This window comes from Stigmatopora argus, chromosome 17 (assembly GCF_051989625.1).
Source record: "Stigmatopora argus isolate UIUO_Sarg chromosome 17, RoL_Sarg_1.0, whole genome shotgun sequence".
NCBI classification, from domain to species: domain Eukaryota; kingdom Metazoa; phylum Chordata; class Actinopteri; order Syngnathiformes; family Syngnathidae; genus Stigmatopora; species Stigmatopora argus.
Genome location: NC_135403.1, coordinates 8,742,440 through 8,763,482, shown reverse-complemented (window position 1 = coordinate 8,763,482; position 21,043 = coordinate 8,742,440). Strand labels below are relative to the sequence as shown.

General features: G+C 37.7%; 3 protein-coding genes across 6 annotated transcripts; all 3 read left to right on the top strand.

Moving 5' to 3' along the window:
* Positions 1 to 21: 21 nt before the first annotated feature.
* LOC144091587 (copine-3-like) lies at positions 22 to 6,798 on the top strand. Of its 3 annotated transcripts, XM_077624059.1 has the most exons (18): positions 22 to 203; positions 595 to 759; positions 852 to 1,031; positions 1,103 to 1,177; positions 1,241 to 1,312; positions 1,838 to 1,915; positions 1,990 to 2,079; positions 3,184 to 3,282; positions 3,377 to 3,460; positions 3,561 to 3,620; positions 3,789 to 3,922; positions 4,370 to 4,424; positions 4,579 to 4,630; positions 4,714 to 4,847; positions 4,970 to 5,203; positions 5,317 to 5,420; positions 6,141 to 6,236; positions 6,752 to 6,798. In XM_077624059.1, exons 2-17 carry the CDS (start codon positions 604 to 606, stop codon positions 6,178 to 6,180), a joined length of 1,647 nt encoding a protein of 548 aa, XP_077480185.1. In that variant the 5' UTR covers positions 22 to 203; positions 595 to 603; the 3' UTR covers positions 6,181 to 6,236; positions 6,752 to 6,798. The 3 variants fall into 3 exon arrangements, with proteins under 3 accessions (XP_077480185.1, XP_077480186.1, XP_077480188.1); XM_077624060.1 differs by lacking the exons at positions 6,141 to 6,236; positions 6,752 to 6,798 and having other exon boundaries at positions 5,317 to 5,821; XM_077624062.1 differs by lacking the exons at positions 5,317 to 5,420; positions 6,141 to 6,236; positions 6,752 to 6,798 and having other exon boundaries at positions 4,998 to 5,180.
* LOC144091586 (copine-3-like) lies at positions 5,378 to 12,232 on the top strand. The gene is made up of 17 exons (XM_077624058.1): positions 5,378 to 5,420; positions 6,141 to 6,236; positions 6,752 to 6,940; positions 7,717 to 7,896; positions 8,019 to 8,093; positions 8,169 to 8,240; positions 8,308 to 8,388; positions 8,489 to 8,578; positions 9,535 to 9,633; positions 9,712 to 9,798; positions 10,019 to 10,078; positions 10,160 to 10,293; positions 10,414 to 10,468; positions 10,592 to 10,643; positions 11,508 to 11,641; positions 11,718 to 11,954; positions 12,044 to 12,232. The coding sequence occupies exons 2-17, from the start codon at positions 6,204 to 6,206 to the stop codon at positions 12,152 to 12,154; spliced, it is 1,689 nt and encodes a 562-aa protein (XP_077480184.1). The 5' UTR covers positions 5,378 to 5,420; positions 6,141 to 6,203; the 3' UTR covers positions 12,155 to 12,232.
* A 1,652-nt stretch (positions 12,233 to 13,884) lies between these two features.
* Positions 13,885 to 20,997, top strand: LOC144091567 (copine-3-like). 2 transcript variants are annotated; one of them, XM_077624027.1, is made up of 17 exons: positions 13,885 to 14,039; positions 14,553 to 14,701; positions 15,123 to 15,302; positions 15,527 to 15,601; positions 15,686 to 15,757; positions 15,827 to 15,907; positions 16,008 to 16,097; positions 16,805 to 16,903; positions 17,400 to 17,486; positions 17,564 to 17,623; positions 17,729 to 17,862; positions 17,981 to 18,035; positions 18,099 to 18,150; positions 18,236 to 18,369; positions 18,515 to 18,751; positions 19,204 to 19,332; positions 20,160 to 20,997. In XM_077624027.1, the coding sequence occupies exons 2-16, from the start codon at positions 14,570 to 14,572 to the stop codon at positions 19,312 to 19,314; spliced, it is 1,599 nt and encodes a 532-aa protein (XP_077480153.1). In that variant the 5' UTR covers positions 13,885 to 14,039; positions 14,553 to 14,569; the 3' UTR covers positions 19,315 to 19,332; positions 20,160 to 20,997. The 2 variants fall into 2 exon arrangements, with proteins under 2 accessions (XP_077480153.1, XP_077480152.1); XM_077624026.1 differs by lacking the exon at positions 19,204 to 19,332.
* Positions 20,998 to 21,043: the final 46 nt, after the last annotated feature.

Genomic DNA, 21,043 nt, shown 5'->3' with positions numbered 1-21,043 from the left:
ACGCATTGTGCGCATGTGCAGAACCAATCGGAGCCGAAAGTGCACATTGCCTGTCTATTTCTCGTCCCAGTACCATCCACCAGCTGGTTGTGAGTGCTTGGTCAGCTCTTGTTTGATACAGCTCAACACGTGTAATATTCACAAAAGCTTCGGTTTTAAAGAAGATTACATTTTAGGAACAACCACAAGATTTTTTTACTGACGTAAGTAACTGTACTTGAACTGCTTGAGAATATGTTCGGACTGTTTGGGCAACACCACACCCACTGAGATGTTTTCGAAATGTCATTTGGTCATGATGATACTGAACTAATCGTAATTTGACGCAAGAAATAGGTAAAGAATGCTCAAATGGAGTCCCTAAGTCGTATTTTATTCATGCCGACTCTAATGCTAAGTGTTTCATGTGTTTAAACGAAATAAAATAATGCGTTGGGTTGCCCTCTAGCGGCTAAAAGACGAATATATAGTACTATTGGACATTCACTGACAGTGCACACTACAGTGAATACAATGACTATATTCACTGTAGTGTGGACCCCCACCATAGGTTTTCTGCGTTTCTCAGTATTTTTTTGTTTTTTAATCAACCAGCTTGCTGACATGGCTTCCGCCGGAGTCCCGACTGGGACCCCCTGTTTGCCCAGTAGTGTGGAACTGACAATCTCCTGCGAAAACCTCATAGACATGGACGTCTTCTCAAAGTCTGACCCTCTGTGTGCCTTGTACATCAACACCTCCGGTTCCCAGTGGCATGAGGTCTGAAGTTTCTCGATGCACAGCCACCCTACGATCATTAAGAGAAAAATAGACAAGTTGCCTTATGATATTTCCTCTTGTTTGCCAATCAGTTGGGCCGCACCGAGATGATCCTCAACTGCTTAAATCCAAAATTTGCCAAGAAGTTTGTCATCGACTACTATTTCGAGACTGTGCAGAGGGTCAAATTTTGCGTATATGACATCGATAACAACACTTACAGCCTGGAAGATGATGATTTTCTCGGGCAACTCGAATGCACTCTTGGTCAGGTCAGTCTCCTCTTTTCACGTCATTCTTTTGACGTTTGGTCATTATGCAAGGATGCCTTTTTTGTGTGCAGATTGTTTCTAACAAGCAGATGACTCGACCTTTAATGTTGAAGAATGGCAGGCCAGCAGGCCGGGGCACTATTACAGTAAGCATATCGTGAGACCAAGCCATAGTGAAGTATCAATGAACGCTTTTTTTTGTCCCCTAGATCGCTGCTGAAGAAATATCGGACACCAGGGTAGCAAACCTTGAGGTGTGTGCCCGCAACCTGGATAAAAAGGTAGTAAGCAATCGTACTGAATCGTGTACGGTCGTTTGGTCGCCGGTCGTTTGGTCGCCGGACTTTTGGTCGTCGGACTTTTGGTCGCCCGGACCCAAACAACGGGCGACCAAAAGACCGGCGACAAAACAAGGTAAAACAACACGGTCTACGCATCAATAAAAGCCAACAATGGCCCTGAGCAGTTTCACTGAGCCGACGTGTGAGTGTATGAGTTTGTATGTACATGAGTTGCCCCCTTAGGAAGGGACGTCAGTCAGGGTCTTAACAAGTTCTCCAACAAAACACAATAAAAGTACAGGGAATTTGGAGCTTTTTTTTAGCCTAATAATTAATAGGGCATTAAGTATGACTAAATAATAATTCTCAGTTTGTATTTAGGGAATTTGAGCAACGATTTAAATGGTAATTATCAATAACCTTCCGGGCGACCAAAAGACCGGCGACCAAACGACCGAGTACCATACTGAATATGGATTTGGTAGAACATGACATGCGGTGGAAACATTTCTACAATGTGGACAGTTTTTGTGGTGGTCCGACCCGTTTTTGGAATTCTACATGCAAACGGATACTGGATGGCAGCTGGCTCACAGGACCGAGGTAACCATGACTCGACGATTCGCATGCTTGTTTGACTATGAAATAGTCCATACAGTATATTGTTTGGATTATAGGTGATCAATAACAACCTCAATCCTACTTGGCGGCCTTTCCGCATTTCGCTGCGATCTCTGTGTGGAGGAAATGTTGAAAAAACTATTAAGGTAAAATATTTCTTTTTTCTATTGCTATTCATCTTTCCTGCACTGATCTCCCCAGAAGAATGCTGTGATGGAATAATTGTTTGTTCCTACTTATATGTGAAGTGTCTCCTGCAGCCTACTAAAGTGACTAATATCTGGCCATTGCATTTTTCTATTCAACTTTCATACTTAACGCAACAGTCCGGCTGGATAAGCGATGTGTGTGTTTGCGCAGTTCACGAGGTCATCGCATAAAGGTCTGGCTTGTTTTTAATTTTTCCTTTTATTTGTCACTATTTCATTTAGTGTTTGACACTTTCAATTCCTATATAGTCATCATTGTACCTGAGAAAAACAGACATGTTTTACTAACCTACTTTCTCTTTCTTTTAATGCAATATCATTCAAATTATGCAATAGTGGTTTAAACTATTTTTTAATATATTTTTTTCATCAACAACAGACCCCAAATACAATACACTATCCCGTCAGTAAAATTTTAACTGTAACATTTTATTTAAATTGTAGAGCACTGGGTCGCGGGCAGTGTAATATCTTGCTTACTATATATAATTGGTGAATTAAAAAAAATACAATTAAGCTTTTATCATGAGTGATGACCAATGTTCCCTCTAATTTTTTGTTTGTCTGGGCAGAAAGACAACCTCCCTGAGCACACCGGTGTGAGCAACATCATCATTGCTCGCTATGGGCACACACTAGTATCACACCTGCCATAAGCAGGTGCATGTCTACTACACATAAATGATTTAGTAATAATAAAATGTAATGATTAATATCTATGAATGGGGCGGCCCGGCGGATGAGTGGTTCGCGCGTCGGCCTCACAGCTAAAAAAAAGGATTATATTTTGTGCGCTCCATATGATTTGCTGTGCGCAGAGAAGACGAGACTACTGCGCAAATGCGCACGCGCACAGTTTAGAGGAAACATTGGTAATGACCTTAGCTTGAATATTTCCAGGACTTTTGAAGAATTTGGATGATTAAAAATAAAAAAAAATATTTCAGATGATCATTGAAAGAAAATCACAACACACTCTTCAATTTAGTTATCTCTCATGACATCACATCTTTGTCTCTAGCAATATGTATTTGTCCTCAGGTTGACTGCTATGACTATCATGTGAACGGTTCCCACAGTCTTATTGGGAGTTTTAAAACCACGCTTGCTGAGATGCAAATTGCAACCCATGTTTCCCCTGTAAGTACACTCTCCACTCTCCTTTAAACTGTGATGGCATTCTATATTTTTGTAATTAAATGTATCTAATACATCACGTGTCCTCTCATGACAGATTGAGTTTCAGTGCATCAACCCAAAGAAGCTAAAGAAGAAAGATTATAAAAACTCTGGGGTCATTTTCATTAAGAGCTGTAGGGTAAGGCATTGACATATATGTATAGCAAATATGCCGTTGATATAGTGCATAAACATCATTGGAACCCAAAGATGAATTCCTTTTTGTTAACCTTCCCTAGGTGGAGAAAGAATATACTTTCTTGGATTACATCATGGGGGGTTGCCAACTCAACTTTACTGTGAGTTCAAAATTATTGTCACTTGTTTGAATTGTGTCATCTGAAAAGGGCATTTTATGGACAAAGGTTTTAGACACATGCACTTTGAATCTATTGAGATTGAAAATCAACGTTGTGTAAAGAGCATGGCTTACTTTGCTATCTTTATGTTTTGGGGTCTTGAGCCAGATTGCCATTGACTTCACTGGTTCAAACGGTGATCCCAATCTACCCAATTCCCTCCACTACATCAACCCCGAGGGCTTTAATGAATACCTGTCAGCAATCTGGGCTGTGGGTAATGTAATCCAGGACTATGACAGGTACATTCTAACTCTACTTTAGTTTATATTTAATACCATATCTTTGCCATGTTGATCTTTTATAAGGCCGTGGAAATTGAAGGGTTATGCATTATCTACTGTATTTTGTCAATTACATTAAATGCATACAGAAATGTCTAAAATGTCAATCTTGACTTTCAAAGACTATGTAGGAAACTAATTTAATGTTAGTACACTTAATAAAAAATGTTAGTTTTTTTTTTTTGAATTTCCTGTAGAAACTATTCGATTGAAAGCATAAAAGGTGTACAGGCAACATTTTTGAAACAAAAAATATAGAGTCGCTGGTAATATTTTTGGCGACCATGTGGGTGTAATTATGCGGAATGTTACACTAAAGACAACTCATACATAATTTATTCTGTAATTTTTTTTCCTTCAATATCTTCTACCTGTTTGTCATTGTTTGTATGTATTTCTCTTTAGTCACAAAAGCTTTCCTGTTTTTGGGTTTGGAGCCCAGCTTCCTCCAACTTGGCAGGTATGGCGTATAAAAAGATTCATGAAGATACATTGATAAAGTCTGGCATGCACAAGGTTAACTTTATACATCACAGTTTTGAGTTTTTGGACCATTTAATTCAATTCAATTCAATTCTCATGACGTTACAATGTCAATTGTCATACGCACACAGGTTTCTCACCAATTTCCCGTCAATTTCAACCCATCAAACCCATTCTGCGATGGTAAGCTATCGTGTCAAAAACCAGGAATAAACCAAATCCACCTCGGCGCTTCTCTCACTGACGAGCGTACAATGTGAGTGCAGGCATTGAAGGTGTGGTCCATGCCTATCGGCAGTGTCTACCCCAATTAAAGCTCTGGGGGCCAACCAACTTCTCCCCAGTTATCAACTATGTAGCCAGCATCGCCAGGCAAAGTCTCTACCAGAATAAAGCTGCAGTAAGTTTGGTTGTCAATGGGAAAACTTTGTTCCTTAGAGAAAGAAAACCCAAACCATTCACACTCATATTTGCATTGTCACTGATCCGCTAATTCAACGGCTTTTTCTCATCCGCCGGCAGCAATATTTTGTGCTGCTCATCATCACAGACGGCGTCATCACGGACATGGACTTGACCCGAGCGGCAATCGTAGAAGCCTCTCGCCTGCCCATGTCCATTATCATCGTGGGCGTGGGCGCCGCAGACTTCAGCGAAATGGAATTCCTTGACAGTGACGACAAAGCGCTGCTGTCGCCCACCGGTGAAGCCGCTGCGCGGGACATCGTCCAGTTTGTGCCTTTTAGAAGCTTCCATGTAAGTTCCAGCCCAGCGTCATCATACTGGTCATCATTATAATAATAATTGAATTAAGTCCAATAGATATCATTGGAAAATGTGTATTTCTTTTACTAATTTTGTCATTGCAGGGAAACAACATGGCGCTCACGCAAAGTGTCCTGGCAGAGCTACCCGAGCAAGTGTCGTCCTTCTTCAATTCGTACAAGTTAAAACCCCCCAACGAGGCCAGCCAGTAAAGATTTTTTTTCTGAGAGTGGTAGCTAAAAGCAGCCTTAAAAAAATATGAATTATTTATTGGCATCTTAATTATTTTTTTCCATTTTTAGTTCATTGGCTGCTCTTGATGGTAAAAGACGTCCAATCCCTTTTTCAAAGGGAGAAGCTGGCAATGATCATTCGCTGCCAGTCAAAATTGGACGTCTGTCACCGTCATTGGCACTGACGCCTGATCCATTTACAACCGGTTCTCGCGGTTTAAATGAATGGGGATGTTTATCATTGTCAATGGCAGGCAATTAGTTGACTCAGTGAATCAACCAATTGCCACTACTACATGGTTTTTGTGTAAAATGTGGGTTTATGTTTGTCACTTTCGGAATCTCATTTCATTTTAAATTAAAACTTTTCCATTCATGTATGTATGTTTTTATTTTAACCTATCTTAAACTCCTCACTATAAACGACTCAAAACCAACAAAAAAAGTATGAATGAATGAATGTAGTACATGAAATAATAACTATAAAATTAGAGGAAGAGTAATGCAAAGGACTGATTGAAATGGAAAAGATTTGATTCGCTTTGGCGCCCTCTCGTGGGTTAAATCGGATGTGTAGTAGTAGTAGCTCAGCTCTATTTATGTTGGATTACGTGAATAAATACATTTACACACGACCTACACCCACCTCTGCTAATAAATGAGTAACGATGCGTTCTCTTTTAAACTTTTTTTAGAAGACTTTTCCGCATGTTTTCTGCTCGGGTGGAGTCCTAAACCGAGCGTACGAGGCCACGCCCATGTTCGACTCCCCTTCTCTGCTGCACTGCGACGTGAGTTAAAGGCGAAAACAACATTTATTTGATTAAAATGTATTTTCTGATTCAATGTATCACTATGGGCGATTACCTACCGCAAAAGTACAAAAGTTATAACAATGGTGAATAAGTGTCAATGCCGCTGTTGGTTCAGCTTTTCCGAATTAGCCAAGTGGAATGTGGAATGGTTTATTCTGCTTTCTTAACTAATGATGGCTAACTAGCAAGGCTGGAACTAAATCTGGATAGTTAAATACACCGTTATTACTGAACTTTGACTCACAATCAGACTTTGAAACTCAGTTTCATTGCACGGTACGCAATTTCGAATCTACTTGATTTCTTGACAAAAAACCGTTCGTGTTATTTTAGGAAATCTCATTTATACTTGTATAACTGTGCCTTAATTCCATTCTATATCCCTGGGGGTTGTGGTCCAGTTGTAAAACTTAATGAAATGCTTCCTACTATGTTAGTATCGTCCATGTATATTATTCTATTCTTATCCACGTTTCCTCCATAACTTTCAGGTCTTGTGTAGGTGGGGCTGCCTTGCTGTCATGGCCGGAGTTGGACCCCCCCTTCCTGGGGCAGCTAACTGTGTGACCAGGGTGTCCCTGAGCATCTCTTGTGAAAATCTGATGGACATGGATACCTTTTCCAAGTCGGATCCACTTTGTGTTTTGTATATGAGCACATCTGGAAGCAGCTGGGTGGAGGTCAGTGCATTCATGGTATAGTGATTACACTATACTTGCTTAATAAACTTGTTATTTGGGCCTATAGACATTTTTGGGGCTTTCAAATATGTTGCTTCTACAATTAAAAAAAAGGAGTGACATCTTTAGAAATAATGGTAATTCATGTCATTAATATTATTTCGGGAGGCCGAGTGATTAGCGAGGGTTCGATTCCAGGTGGGTCCTCACTGTGTGGAGTTTGCATGTTTTCCTCTGGCTTGCGTGGGTTTTTTCCGGGTTCTCCGGTTTCCTCCCACATTCCAAAAACATGCAGGGTACGCTGGTCGAACACCATAAATTGCCCCTAAGTTTGACTGTGAGTGTGAATGCTTGTGCCCGAAGTATGATGGATTAGGCTCCAGCACCCTCTGCGACCCTTGTGAGGATAAGTGGTTCAGAAAATGAATGAATGAAATTTTATTATTTCATTTGGAAGGTGTGCAGTGTCACTCACTAGTATCATACATAGCTATGAGATTAATTCGAGCACACCTAATTTGGCAACATATAATAGCAGTGGTTAACCGCACTTGTGACGTCAAATATTTAAAATTTCTGACTCATTCGTTGTTCCACGTTCCAAATTAATGCAGTCTTCATTAATTCACAACTCTAATGTGTCCTTTGTTCTGGTTGGATATTGTCTGATATGATCACTGTAAATGACTGAGTATACATGGACTCAAGTACCAATCCTTTTTACCCTGAAGTACTTAAAACCATAAATAGTGCATAGAGATTTGTTTTTGTTCTAGGTTGGTCGCACAGAGAAAATCATGAACACACTCAATCCCAAGTTTTCCAAGACATTTGTAGTCGATTACCACTTTGAGATGGTGCAGAAGTTAAGGTTTGAAGTCTTTGACATTGACGATGACAACTGCAGTCTGCAAGATGCTGACTTCTTGGGAGAATTAGAATGCACCATGGGGCAGGTACAGTAGAGTGGTTTGGGCTTTACAAGTACTTAATTTTTTTCTTTCAGCTAATGTATTACAAAGTATTGTGCTTTAACTTTTAGTATTGACAATTCTGACTTTTTCCCCCCTCTATCCAGGTTGTGTCTTCAAGAAATCTAACCAAGCCGCTTTTCATGAAGGACAAAAGGCCTGCAGGAGCTGGAACCATAACTGTAATTATTCACAATCAGAGTTCTTATTATTATACAAAATGATATTTCAGTTTCGGCAATGTTTTTTTATGTTAGGTTCATGCGGAAGAAAGAACAGACAATAGGGTGGTGCGATTTGAAGTCGCAGGAAGACGACTTGATAAAAAGGTATTTGGTGTACGCGAAATTGCTTAGTAAACTGGGGACTTGATTTGTGTGTGTTTGAACATTTTAGAGTTTTTTTGGCAAGTCTGACCCCTTTTTGGAATTCTACAAGGAGACAGAAAAAGGATGGCTGTTAGCTCACAGGACAGAGGTACAAATTGTATAGGGCATAGACATTATTTATTTTTAAATGTGTTTTTAGGACACTAAATATCTGATTACATAACGTGTCTCATTGTCTGTCCGTGTAGGTGGTGAAATACAACCTAAATCCAGCATGGAGACCTTTCCAAATCCCAATTCAGGCACTTTGTGGAGCTGATGTGGAGAAATCTATAAAGGTATTGTTGATTCTATTACCCCACATCTATTAACAATATTTAATATCATATTTTCATCATGTTTTATGACACAAATGGTATTTAAATTCCAAGTACCAAGCTGAGGTTTTATGATTTTTTTCCCCTTATTACGGTAATTCTAACTGTTTAACAAAGAAAATATACTTCATAAGAAGGAAATACTGTAGAATCCGTTTTATTTTTATTTTATGTTTGCTGTCACTTTCCAATCCTGTTAAAGCACACTTGTCAGGAAGAGCTCATTTCCAGCCAACATTGCAAGTGAGTTTACTGTACCTTTTAATGTTTGGACTTGTAATTAGGACATGCAAAAACCTATGCACATCAACCTATGTGTCTAAAAAATACTTTATGCCATTTACTAAAACAAGTCTAGTAACACCACGTGAATAATTATTTAATTAGGGTAATTGTGCGTTCTGAATCTTTGAATTTAAAATAACATTGGTTCAGAGCTTGTTTACATAGGAAACTGGTTTGATGTTTGTAGAAAAAAAAATCTAGTACTGCTGTTTATTATCCAGATATATTTTTTTAAATATAAAAATCTCTCTTTCAAATGTTCAACTGTCATACAAAGTCATATGTAACCCATTAAAACCCAACTCACTAAGGAATTGACAACAAATTTCAAATATGATTGGTTATAAATCTGTATTATATTTATAGGTTACATCTGTTTTTATCGGGGGGAATATCACACTGCTCAAATATGATACTTCTTGTTGGTTTTGATGCTTATATGGTACTCTGCATGCATTCTATGTACATATAGATTTATGCTTGATGTGTTAAAACACACTAGAGAATGCCATCCTAAATATTTTCGTCTCATCCTTTAATAATGTTGACAATTGACTATTTTTCCATATTGGAAATCACCGTGTTTGCTGGTCTCTTGCTGTTTGTCACACTCTTTTCTTTTCTTTTTCCAGGTGGATTGTTTTGACTACAGGAGCAATGGCTCCCATAACTTTATTGGTTCTTTTCATACCACTCTGAGCCAAATACAGCAGGCATCGCAAACATTTGCAGTGAGCTCCATCTTCACTCCAAGCATAAATCTTATCAGTTTACCTGAATATTTGAACATCTTTTTTTTTCCATACCAGGCAGAGTTTGAATGCATCAATAGAAAGAAGAAACAGAACAAAAAAAGCTACAAGAATTCTGGTATTATTGTCATCAAACAATGCAAGGTACACGCGAATGTGTTTTCTATGGCAAACATTTGATTTGATTTTTGTCTGGGAATCATTGTTTCAGTACTTTTTGCCTGTTAAATTATGGCAATTGGGACACTTTGTTGAAGGGCTGTTTAAAATGTTAAGTTCCTTTTTTTAATTTTACAATGATTGTCAGATGATTGACAAAAAATAATTTTAATATGGAGCCCTTTATTTGATTTCCCATTTTCAGATTGTGAAGGAGTATACTTTCCTAGATTACATATTTGGCGGCTGTCAGATCAACTTCACTGTGAGTTCATGTTTTCGTTTCGATAGCATGTTCTTAATAGCTTGTAATGTATTTATAGTCACTTTTTTGTGTGCCCCCCAGATCGCAATTGACTTCACAGGCTCCAATGGAGATCCCAATTCTCCACAGTCCCTCCATTACATCCACTCTTATGGCTACAATGAATACCTTTCAGCTATCACTGCAGTAGGAAACGTCATCCAAGACTATGACAGGTAAATAACTAGTTTGATTGACTGGCGCCGATTCCAGTTATTATTTTTTCCTAACGTCAGTCATGGATGACTTCTTTGCCTTTTGCCGTGGTGTAATTATTGTTTGTTTTTTTTCTTTAGCGATAAATTGTTTCCTGTTTTGGGGTTCGGAGCACAAATCCCTCCTACCTGGCAGGTGATTTTAAAAATATATATATTATTATTATTATTTTTTTGCAGAGACATCATACTCACTTGACTCATTTGAGTTGATAGTCAATGAGGTGAATCATTTTGGGGTGTGGTTTTATTTTCTCAGGTCAGCCACGAGTTTCCTGTTAACTTCAATCCTTCCAAACCATTTTGTGAAGGTAATTGAATGGGATTGTATTAAAATAAGTCACACAAATTGTGCACTCTGTATCTTGTAATAACACCAACACCTTTTGACAAGCAGTACTAGAATGATTGATGGATTCGTATGAAGCATTCCAGCCAGATGGAAACCACTTAAACTAAATGAGCTCTCAAAATAGCATTTCCTGGCTTGTCAATCTTATTGAACTATGTGAACACAACAAAATGTGTCTGCAAACCACAATTCATTATTTTAAAGGGAAACCCATAATTTGTAGTTTTGCCTCAAGTAAAATTGACAACATTTTTTTGATCCATGAACTGAACAATCACTTCATCTTCGATATTTTCCTGTTAAGCAACACTTGGAACATTTTTTAATGTACTAATTGGTAGCAATGTTCCCTCTAAGCTGCGCGCGTGTGCAATTGCGCACTACTCTCGTCTTCTCTGCGCACAGCAAATCATATGGAGCGCACAAAATAAAATCCCCATATTTTTTTTTTTTAACTGTGAGGCCAACGCGCGAACCACTCATCCGCCGGGCCGCCCATTCATAGATATTAATCATTACATTTTATTATTACTAAATCATTTATGTATAGTAGACATGCACCTGCTTATGGCAGGTGTGATACTGGTGTGTGCCCCTAGCGAGCAATGATGATGTTGCTCACACCAGTACTCAGTGTGCTCAGGGAGGTTGTCTTTCTGCCCAGGCAAACAAAAAATTAGAGGGAACATTGATTGGTAGCCATTTGCAGGCCACACATCCACAATGAGTTGAAATAGATGCCAGACACTTCACTTTTATCAATAAATTTGAACTTTACTTGTGATCTGTAAAGCTTTGTTGATTATTTTAGTTTGTTTTTAAGGTATTGAAGGTGTGGTCCAAGCCTACCAGCAGTGTTTGCCGCAGATAAAGCTTTACGGCCCAACAAACTTCTCCCCAATCATCAACCATGTCGCCCGTTTCGCCAGCCAGGCCTTACAGCAGCAAACTGCCTCAGTGAGTATCCAATCCGAAGCTGTCAAATTCTGGCATTTGGAGAGAGATATTCATTATTTTATCAATTGTTTCACAGCAATATTTTGTCCTGCTCATTATTACTGACGGCGTGATCACGGACATGGATGAGACTCGCGATGAAATCGTGAAAGCCTCACATCTGCCCATGTCCATCATTATCGTGGGAGTGGGCAGGGCAGATTTCACTGCCATGGAGTTCTTGGACGGAGATGACGGGCTTTTACGCTCGCCTTCAGGCGTGACTGCCATGAGGGACATTGTCCAGTTTGTTCCTTTCAGACAGTTTCAAAATGTAAGTTATATACTGGATGTACATGAACATGTTTTTATCTTTTCCTTCTGTATAATTTATACGTATGTAAATGTTCTATGTCATTTTAGGCAGGACCTGGCGCCCTTGCTCAGAGTGTACTGGCTGAGTTACCTGACCAAGTGGCTTCCTTCTTCAACTTAAATGGCTTGAAACCCCCGAGTGAGCCCATTCCTTCTTAGAATTGTAAGCCAACATAAGTATTGAAGCAGAATCATATCACTTGTGAAGTTCCTCTTGCTGTTTTAAACCACTCTTTCCTTATTTAAAAAAAATCTTGCCATTGACATGCCAAGTAGTAACGAAGCGATTTTTTTTTTGATAAACAAAATGCCTTATTAGCCAAGTACCGTTGTCAATGTTTACAGACCCGCTTCTTGTTTGCATTTCATTCAAAAGCCTTTTTTTTTGGATGGTGCTAATGCGTTAACAAAAATGTGTGACATTTAAACATGTTGGAATCTAGAAGATTTTCTTGTACCCAAGTAGTATATTTTTGACTTTCCAATGACAGAACAACTGGCAGCAACTTTGATCAATTCAGCTAATTTAATTGATTAATATTATGTAACAATTATAGAAATGATATAATACTCATAGTTTTTGCTAGTCTGGTAGATGAAATCATAATGAAGCACGTGAATGTCAAAATAATTTTGTCTTTCTGCTCTAATAATTAAGCCGAATAGTTTTCTCTGCTGCGGATAAATTTCATATGCTTGGCTGGTTTTTTCACATCTCAGGCCAACTTTGGCTTTGTTTACATGAGACAGGTTTTTTGTGGCTATGACTGAAAATGACAAAAAGGCACTGATGCCATAGTTGGTTTTATTAAAACTCATCTCGCTGTCTATTTATAAACTTACTATAATTCAATTTTATTGAAGGATTTCAATAATAGCTGTTTAAAGTTTTTATACATCATTTCGGTAATGTCATTTTATCCTTTTCATAATCACCGTGTAACTGGTGCTAACAAAACAACATATTTTACGAATTGTTTATGTCGTAATGAATTGTTCTGATCAATGGTTATTATTTAATATACTGCTTTTATTCATTTCTTTTTTTAGTTTAAGTATATGACATTAAAAACAACACAACTCAATATGATGCATTTACTAATATATTCTAAATAATTTAATACAATACAATATAACATAATGTTATACAATAATAGCATAATAATACAAAAATGAACTATTACCTCTATTAACTAACTAATACTCTTGTGAAATAGCAACATGCCTTAATTTTTTCAAAGTCCCAAATGCCCCCCAATTTTTCTAAATTCCACCATCTGCAGTGATGAAATCCAAGGTGATGATTTTTATTGTGGTTTTTCAATAACTCTGGAATCGAAAAAAGCCATGGTCTTGTTTTTTTTTAACAAATAAAAACCTTACTACTTACATGGTCTTTTTTTCAACAAATAAAAACATTACTGCTATACATGGTCTTTTTCTTTTATTAAAAATAAAATAGCCTTACTATAAATGTGCCTTAATTTAATGGTCATTTTTTAAACAAATGTCTTACAATAGGTGGTCTTCCTTTTTTTTTTTACAAATTATAAATACCTTACTATATGTGGTCTATTTATTTTATTTTATTTTCATTGAAAAATAGGCTTACTGTGCATGGTCATTTTTATATACAAAAAATAGCCTTACTATACATGGCCTCTTTTTAAGAAAAAAAGCCTTACTAGTATACATGGTCATTTTTAAAGAAAATAATGCCTAACTATACATGGTAATTTTTCTTAACAAATAAAACTCTTAGTATGGTCATTTTCTACCAAATCAAAGCCTTATGGTCCTTTTACAATTAATATTATTACTATTTATTATTCTTGTTATTCTTATGGTCATACACTAGAGGCGTGGTCTTACTTGGGAGGCGTGGCTATGATTCCGGGCGTCACCACGCACAGTCAGTCCATAAACGTTTGTTTTTTTTGACATGGCGACACGTTAAAAAGCTCCAAGCCAATTTTAGCCACGCCTAACAAATACTCAATCATTTTTAACGTAATTTGGCAACGTGTTTCATTGTTGTAGCCTGGTAAGTCTATTTTTTTGTACAGTACGTATGTCCAAAATGCGGTTGTAATACGTATTGTACGTACTGTACTGTACAAGGTAGTCATTAGCTAGCTTATCTAAACGCCGTCGCGATCTTAATATAATGTTCAGTTCTGTGTTCATAAAGCTAGTAAGATCTTTAAAAGACATACGGGTTACTGTAAATCGTCTAGTTTAGCAGCTAAAGCAAAAACTAATTTTATGCAGCTTGAAAGACTAAAGTGTTGAAATGTATTAACTCCAGTCTGTTAAATTTCCGGCTAATAAACATACTTCTTGCTCATGTGTTATATAAACATTCTAATCTTTTTCGCCAGTAATATAGCCTGAAAAAATAGCAATTATTGTTTAGTACACAGTTGTTTATCTACGAATCAGTATTTTGGGCGGTGGGGATCTAAGTGTATGCGTTTAGGTAATTTTGCTATGTAGGAAGTTGCTTGATTTTATGACCCACTTGTCTCAGTACTTTGATTTTTTTTTTTTTAAACAGCCTGTTTACATTGAGTTATGGCTGCCCAATGTGTAACCAAAGTGGAGTTGACAGTTTCCTGTGATAATCTGCTGGACAAAGACATTGGATCCAAATCAGATCCTCTTTGTGTTCTGTTAATGAGCACTTCGGATTCCCAGTGGTATGAGGTCAGTCAAAATTAGATTTAAAAAAAATATATATATAATTTTTTGTTGTTGTTTTCAACATGTACCATTAAATGAAATACGTAAATACTCTTTCAAGGTGATTTAATATTACAAAATGGAAACATTCCAAGGGAATTTGGCATCATAATGTTAAATAGTAAACTGTTCTTGTGTGTTGTGTGTACTGAGAAAAGGTTACAAAGCCATTTACTTCTGCAAATGACTGCGGCTGCAACTGAGAATTTCAAGACTGGTAATCATTAAACTAGAGAATGAAATACCAGCTTTTCTAATCAGTAACCAGAATGTACTAATTTAACTTTAAACTCCTTTTTGCGTTCCCACACGTTTTTTTTCAGGGTACGGAATTTATGAATTGAATGCATGCTAATGTGAAATGACTTAATTTTGTGGTCAACAGTTGGCACGCACAGAAAAAGTCCAGAATTGTCTCTGCCCAAAGTTTGGCAAAAAGTTTGTCATCGACTACTACTTTGAAATGGTGCAGAAATTGAAATTTGGGATTTATGACATTGACAATAAGACCATTGATCTCAGCGACGATGACTTCCTGGGAGAACTGGAGTGTACCTTGGGCCAGGTATATATACTTTTCTATCTGAGTGATTATATTCTTCAACTGGTAACTATTAATAATCATGATTTTTACTCATCTTATGCATCCACTTTGGGTGCAATCATCAAACTATGAAAGCTTGATTAAATTCAAGTGCTTTGAATGTTTTTTTTTCCCTTCAGGAACTATTTATACAATCATATTTTCATAATACTTCCTGGATGTTTGTCTTTTTCAAATACAACTAGGTTGTGTCCAGTAGAAAACTGACCAGGCCGCTGGTCTTGAAGAACAAGCACCCTGCAGGAAAAGGGACCATCACAGTGAGTACATTAAGAAAGTGTTGCTTCATTCTATGCTATATTTAACAAACAACATTGCTCAATTCCTCGTCCACTCTTCTGCAGATCAGTGCTGAAGAAATTAAAGATAACAGGGTGGCAAATTTCGAGATGGAGGCAAGAAAACTGGATAACAAGGTATATTTAGGAGATCTGGAATGGATGGCAAATGTTCTAATTTTCACTGTGTTAAAAAAAATTAAACAGGATTTCTTTGGGAAGTCTGATCCGTATCTGGAATTCTACAAACAAACAGAAACTGGGTGGCAACTGGCTCACAGAACAGAGGTAGAAAACTTGTTTAGTTTCAACCCTCAATTATATCATCAAATAAGATATATTTGATCTTGAATGGTGCAATGATAACATCCATTTGTTCTGTTATTAGGTGGTAAAGAACAACTTAAATCCGACCTGGAAACCATTCCGAATCCCTCTGCAGTCTCTCTGTGGAGGAGACATGGAGAAACCTATTAAAGTAACCTACTTTTATCAGATTATTTTTAACAGTAAAAAAAAAAGTCCATACCCTTTTGCTTGAATGAACATATTCAGGATTGATTTAGCTGTCGTGGTCGTGTCATCGCAATTAAAACCACAATGTTAATCATTAGACAACGTTTTTATATTTTGCTATCCCTGTCTATCACACGGCAAGACGTTATGACCGAGTTAGTGTATTTGACACATATCCTTCCAACTTCTAAGCGAACATGTCAGGAAGGAAGCGGTTTCCGAGCATGCAAGACAAGTGAGTTTTTCAAAGCATTGTTTTTAATTTGATGTCCATCTTAATACGATTGATCTAATTTGAATGAGGTGTGACTAGATTAGTTGGAAAGCACTCTGGTTCTCTCCGTTTCTTTCATTCAGCTCTTCGAACATTTGTCTTACACCACAGATATTTATGTGATTTCCACATCATGCATATGTCCCTGATGTTTGCATGTGTTTTTGTGTTCAGGGACCTTTAAAATATTGTTTCACTCAAATTAAATTTGGACTACTATAGCTTATCATTGTCATTAGGTAAAAGCAAGCATACTTAAAATGGTAACTGTACCAATATATGTTATTTTATCGAGCATTTTGGGTGGAGCAATCATTTAAAGCATGTATTGTTTACTCTGCATTTATTACATTTTTCAGGTCAGCTTTATTTATTATGTTTTTTCTTGATTCTAGGTTGAGTGCTTTGATTATGACAATGATGGATCCCATGATCTTATTGGAACTTTCGAGACCACAATGAAACGCCTTCAAGAAACATCGCGGACTTCTCCGGTATGAGCATTTAGGCTAACGGTGTAATTAGATTAAATCATCCATTATTATTATTATTAATCTACTTGGTGGTTGAGTGGTTAGCATGTCGGTCTCACAGTTCTGGGATCTAGGGATCGATACCAGGTTTGTCCTCACTGTTAATTAGTTTTTATTTAATTTTTTTATGAATCTCTCCTTGTGCCCTGTGATTGGCTGAAGGGTGTCCCTCACATAGTGCCTGTAGTTAGCTGGGATAGGCTCCAGCACCCCCTGCAACCCTTGTGAGATAAGCATTTTAGAAAAATGAATGAATTACTCTACTTGTCATTGGTTAATTTCCACAAGCAGTTACTATGGGGTACTATTTCTAGTACAATAATGTATCCAGTCAAGATAGGGAGTTTTAATCACACATTAATGGGCATTATACAGAATTAATGTTAATATTATGTATCAATGGGATGAAATAAGTGTGCTTTCTGAAATAATCACTATATGCCTGTTTTCTTCTCAGGCGGAATTTGAGTGCATCAACAGTAAAAAGAAACAAAAGAAGAAAGGTTACAAGAACTCTGGTGTTGTGAGCGTGAAGCATTGTCAGGTATATTTTGTTTGCGAGTTTTTCTGCAATAATTTAATTATTGTAAGTGACTTCTTTTTTTTCATTTAAAATTGAAGGTGGTCAAAGAGTACACATTCTTGGATTATGTTATGGGGGGCTGTCAACTCAACTTCACTGTGAGTTTGTGTTTTTTTTAAATTATTTTAAGCAAAACAACGTATGCTTGGAATCGTTAGGTGTTTATTTCCACAGCTTAAAAGTTTCCTAAATTGTGTTTGCAGGTAGCAATAGACTTCACTGGTTCCAATGGGGATCCAAGGTCACCTCAGTCTCTGCATTACATCAGTCCACAGGGAGTGAATGAATACCTCTCTGCCATTTGGTCTGTGGGCAATGTCATCCAGGACTATGATAGGTATGTGTTTTGTGTGACACAAAATACTTAATAAAACATCCCTCCCTAAATGGCAACAATTTATCTTTAACACAAGTATCATCATGAGTATATTTTCGTATTTGTCTCTTCTGTGTAGTGACAAGATGTTTCCAGCCTTTGGCTTTGGTGCCCAAATCCCTCCAACATGGCAGGTATGACTATTTTAGTGTTTGAGTGATCTGTGTAAATATCTTGTGATGACCTTTTTTTTACAGGTTTCCCATGAGTTCCCACTCAATTTTAACCCTTCAAATCCATTCTGTGCAGGTATGCGTCGAGAGGTTTCCTCTTTTTGATGTTATGTTTCCAAATGGCTTCTTTTGCTGTGAATGTGCTTTTTTTGTGTGTGCAGGTGTTCAAGGGATAGTGGAAGCCTACAGGGTCTGCCTTCCCCAGGTCAAACTTTATGGCCCCACAAATTTCTCACCTATCATCAACCATGTAGCGCGTTTTGCAAAGCAAGCGCTTCAGCAGAACACGGCATCAGTAAGTGCTTGTATTTCTTTCTTAGATTGTTTTTTTTAGATGAAAGATTTAGTGTTAAAACTGATCTCAAATGTACCTAATAGAATAGCTAACGGATTCTACGTTTAGCGATACAACTGTTGTTGTTTTTTTTTCTTCCCCAAAGCAATACTTCGTGCTGCTCATCATCACAGATGGAGTAATCACCGACATGGATCACACGCGAGATGCCATCGTCAATGCCTCACGCTTGCCCATGTCCATCATCATTGTGGGAGTGGGCGCGGCAGACTTCACGGCTATGGAGTTTTTAGACGGAGACGACGGGCGTCTTCGCTCTCTGGCTGGAGAGCCCGCCATGCGAGACATTGTACAGTTTGTACCATTCCGACAGTTTCAAAATGTAAGTAAAAATACAGTTTAATATTACGGTACGGTTGGCATGTGAAGGTCACTTAGCGACTGTAATTAGTTCACATTTTCGGTTTAATTGCATTGAACATATGACTATGTACAAGTTATCAAATTCGAGTGTCACTAACTTGTGCTAACACTCCAGTGCTTTGATATATTTTGCTTTGGTAAAACATGAAAGTCGATCTTTTGCCTGTCAACTCTGACAAAGCTGCATGTCTTGTAAGAAAGGTGTGGTTGTAATGTAAATTAGCGACAATGTTACAAAACGATGGGGCTAAATTTAAGACCTGCCACACTAAACTATTTAATACCTACAACAAAAAAGTCAGTTTTCAATATGTCCCCTTTAAATTGCATGCATTCTCATCTTTTCCATGGCACTCAGGGGGTTCATTCCCTTCAAGTGTAGCACAACTATTATGCCTTATGTCTCTGCAGGCACCCAGCCACGCTCTTTCACAAAGTGTATTGGCAGAGTTACCTCAACAACTGGCGTCCTTCTTTGGGCTATTCAAACTGAAGCCTCCCCATGAACCCACTTCTTCATAGGGGTTTCCCTTATATTTGGTACAAATTCCCATAACCCTTCCGTGCCATTTCCTCCCCTCCAAAATAACTCAATGTTTAACTGACTTGCTGCATGCATCTTATTTAAAAATCCTTGATATTGACCTTAATATCCATGTAGTAGAGCTTGCTATCTTTACTCGCAAGACAATTCAGGCTACTTTATTACAGGTGCAAAATGTCCCCACTATAGGAGTATAAGGTACTCATTTTAAAGGAGGCAAAACCTCGTATTTTGGCGATACTAGTAGGGTCCAGTAGTGTCATTCGGCACTGAGGTGAAGACGCATCTCATTAAAAAACAAAGGGCGCCAAAATTTAACCTCTTAAACCTACTGTTTGGCCTGTGTGAAAAAAAAAAAACATGGATGACGCATAAAGATTGGAAGCTTCCACTAAACTAGGAAGTTGTTGAGTCCTTAACCTGCTGCCAACTCTCACACAACACAACACAGAGGACCCGTGTCCCCTCTTTCTTGAGCACTGCTTACGTATCTTTAAGAGAAAGCGGTTCAGAATGCAACACCATTCAGCTTCCCAATTCTTAGACTTCCCTTCCTCTTGTGTGTCACGTTTGAAAATTGTCTGTGTTGAGTAATGCATGCAATACACAATTTCAGAATGACCTTAAGAAAATGGACATGCACACTGGTAATGTTCTGATTCACAGCCACTGTGTCAATGTTTGCTTTAGTGCATATTTTTCAAGCATTAACATTTTAGTCTGTAAATGTCAAGTCAATTAATGTTTTGTCATTGTCCTGTCCTGTTTTCAAAAATGAGTTGGATATTTTCCAGAATGCCAAATGTGCCTCTCGTTACAACAGGCCCCCAAGGAAGCACTTGCACAGAGCGTGTTGGCTGAAGTTCCAGGTCAGCTTGTGGAGTTTTGCAACACCATGAAGCTGAGCCCACCCAACAAGAATCCACCTGTAAAGCCCACAGAGGCCATTTGATACTGCTGCACAAATCAACTGTATCCTACATCACAGCAACTCTTTCCTTCTAATCCCCTCTGCTAAAACCAGATATGAATACATAATGCACTCCACTTTATTGACCAATTACACTCTTTATCAAGCAATTGCCCTTTTTCCCCAAACTATTTGTGTTCAAAAAGTAAGTTTACTATAATGTCACCTTTCAGTCCATACAGGCTCATTGAAAATGCCACTCGTATGTACACTCCTTTTTGTTTCATCTATTGTTACAGGTGTTTTCTTTTTTAAAAGATAACTTTCATTTGAAAATTACTAGACTTGTGCTCAACTCGCACCATGAAGCTAGTGATTCAATCATTTTAGGGTCAAGCCATTTTGTGGACGGAAGTTTACATTCTCATGGAATGATTAGATTTTTAGTACATTTTCTATTTTTGCACAGACTGTTGTGTTGCATAAACATAAGGCAATGTTTTGTTAATACAAAGTCATTTTATTTACTCAAATGCCAAAACCCTGCATTAACCACACAGTATGATATATTTTTCTCAAAGCATTTATTTTCTATGTACAGATGCCATCATTGTTTCTTTTTGTTTCCTGATGTACCCATCTTATAAAATGCAAAAGAAGAACTAATGCCAACATATCCATCTTATAAGTTAGCATCAGCGTTAACAAATAGAAGTAGGTTTAAAATCTTGAATAAAAACCTACAGCTTTCTATAGTGCACTAAGATAAGATTGCATTGTGATTCATGTACTATACA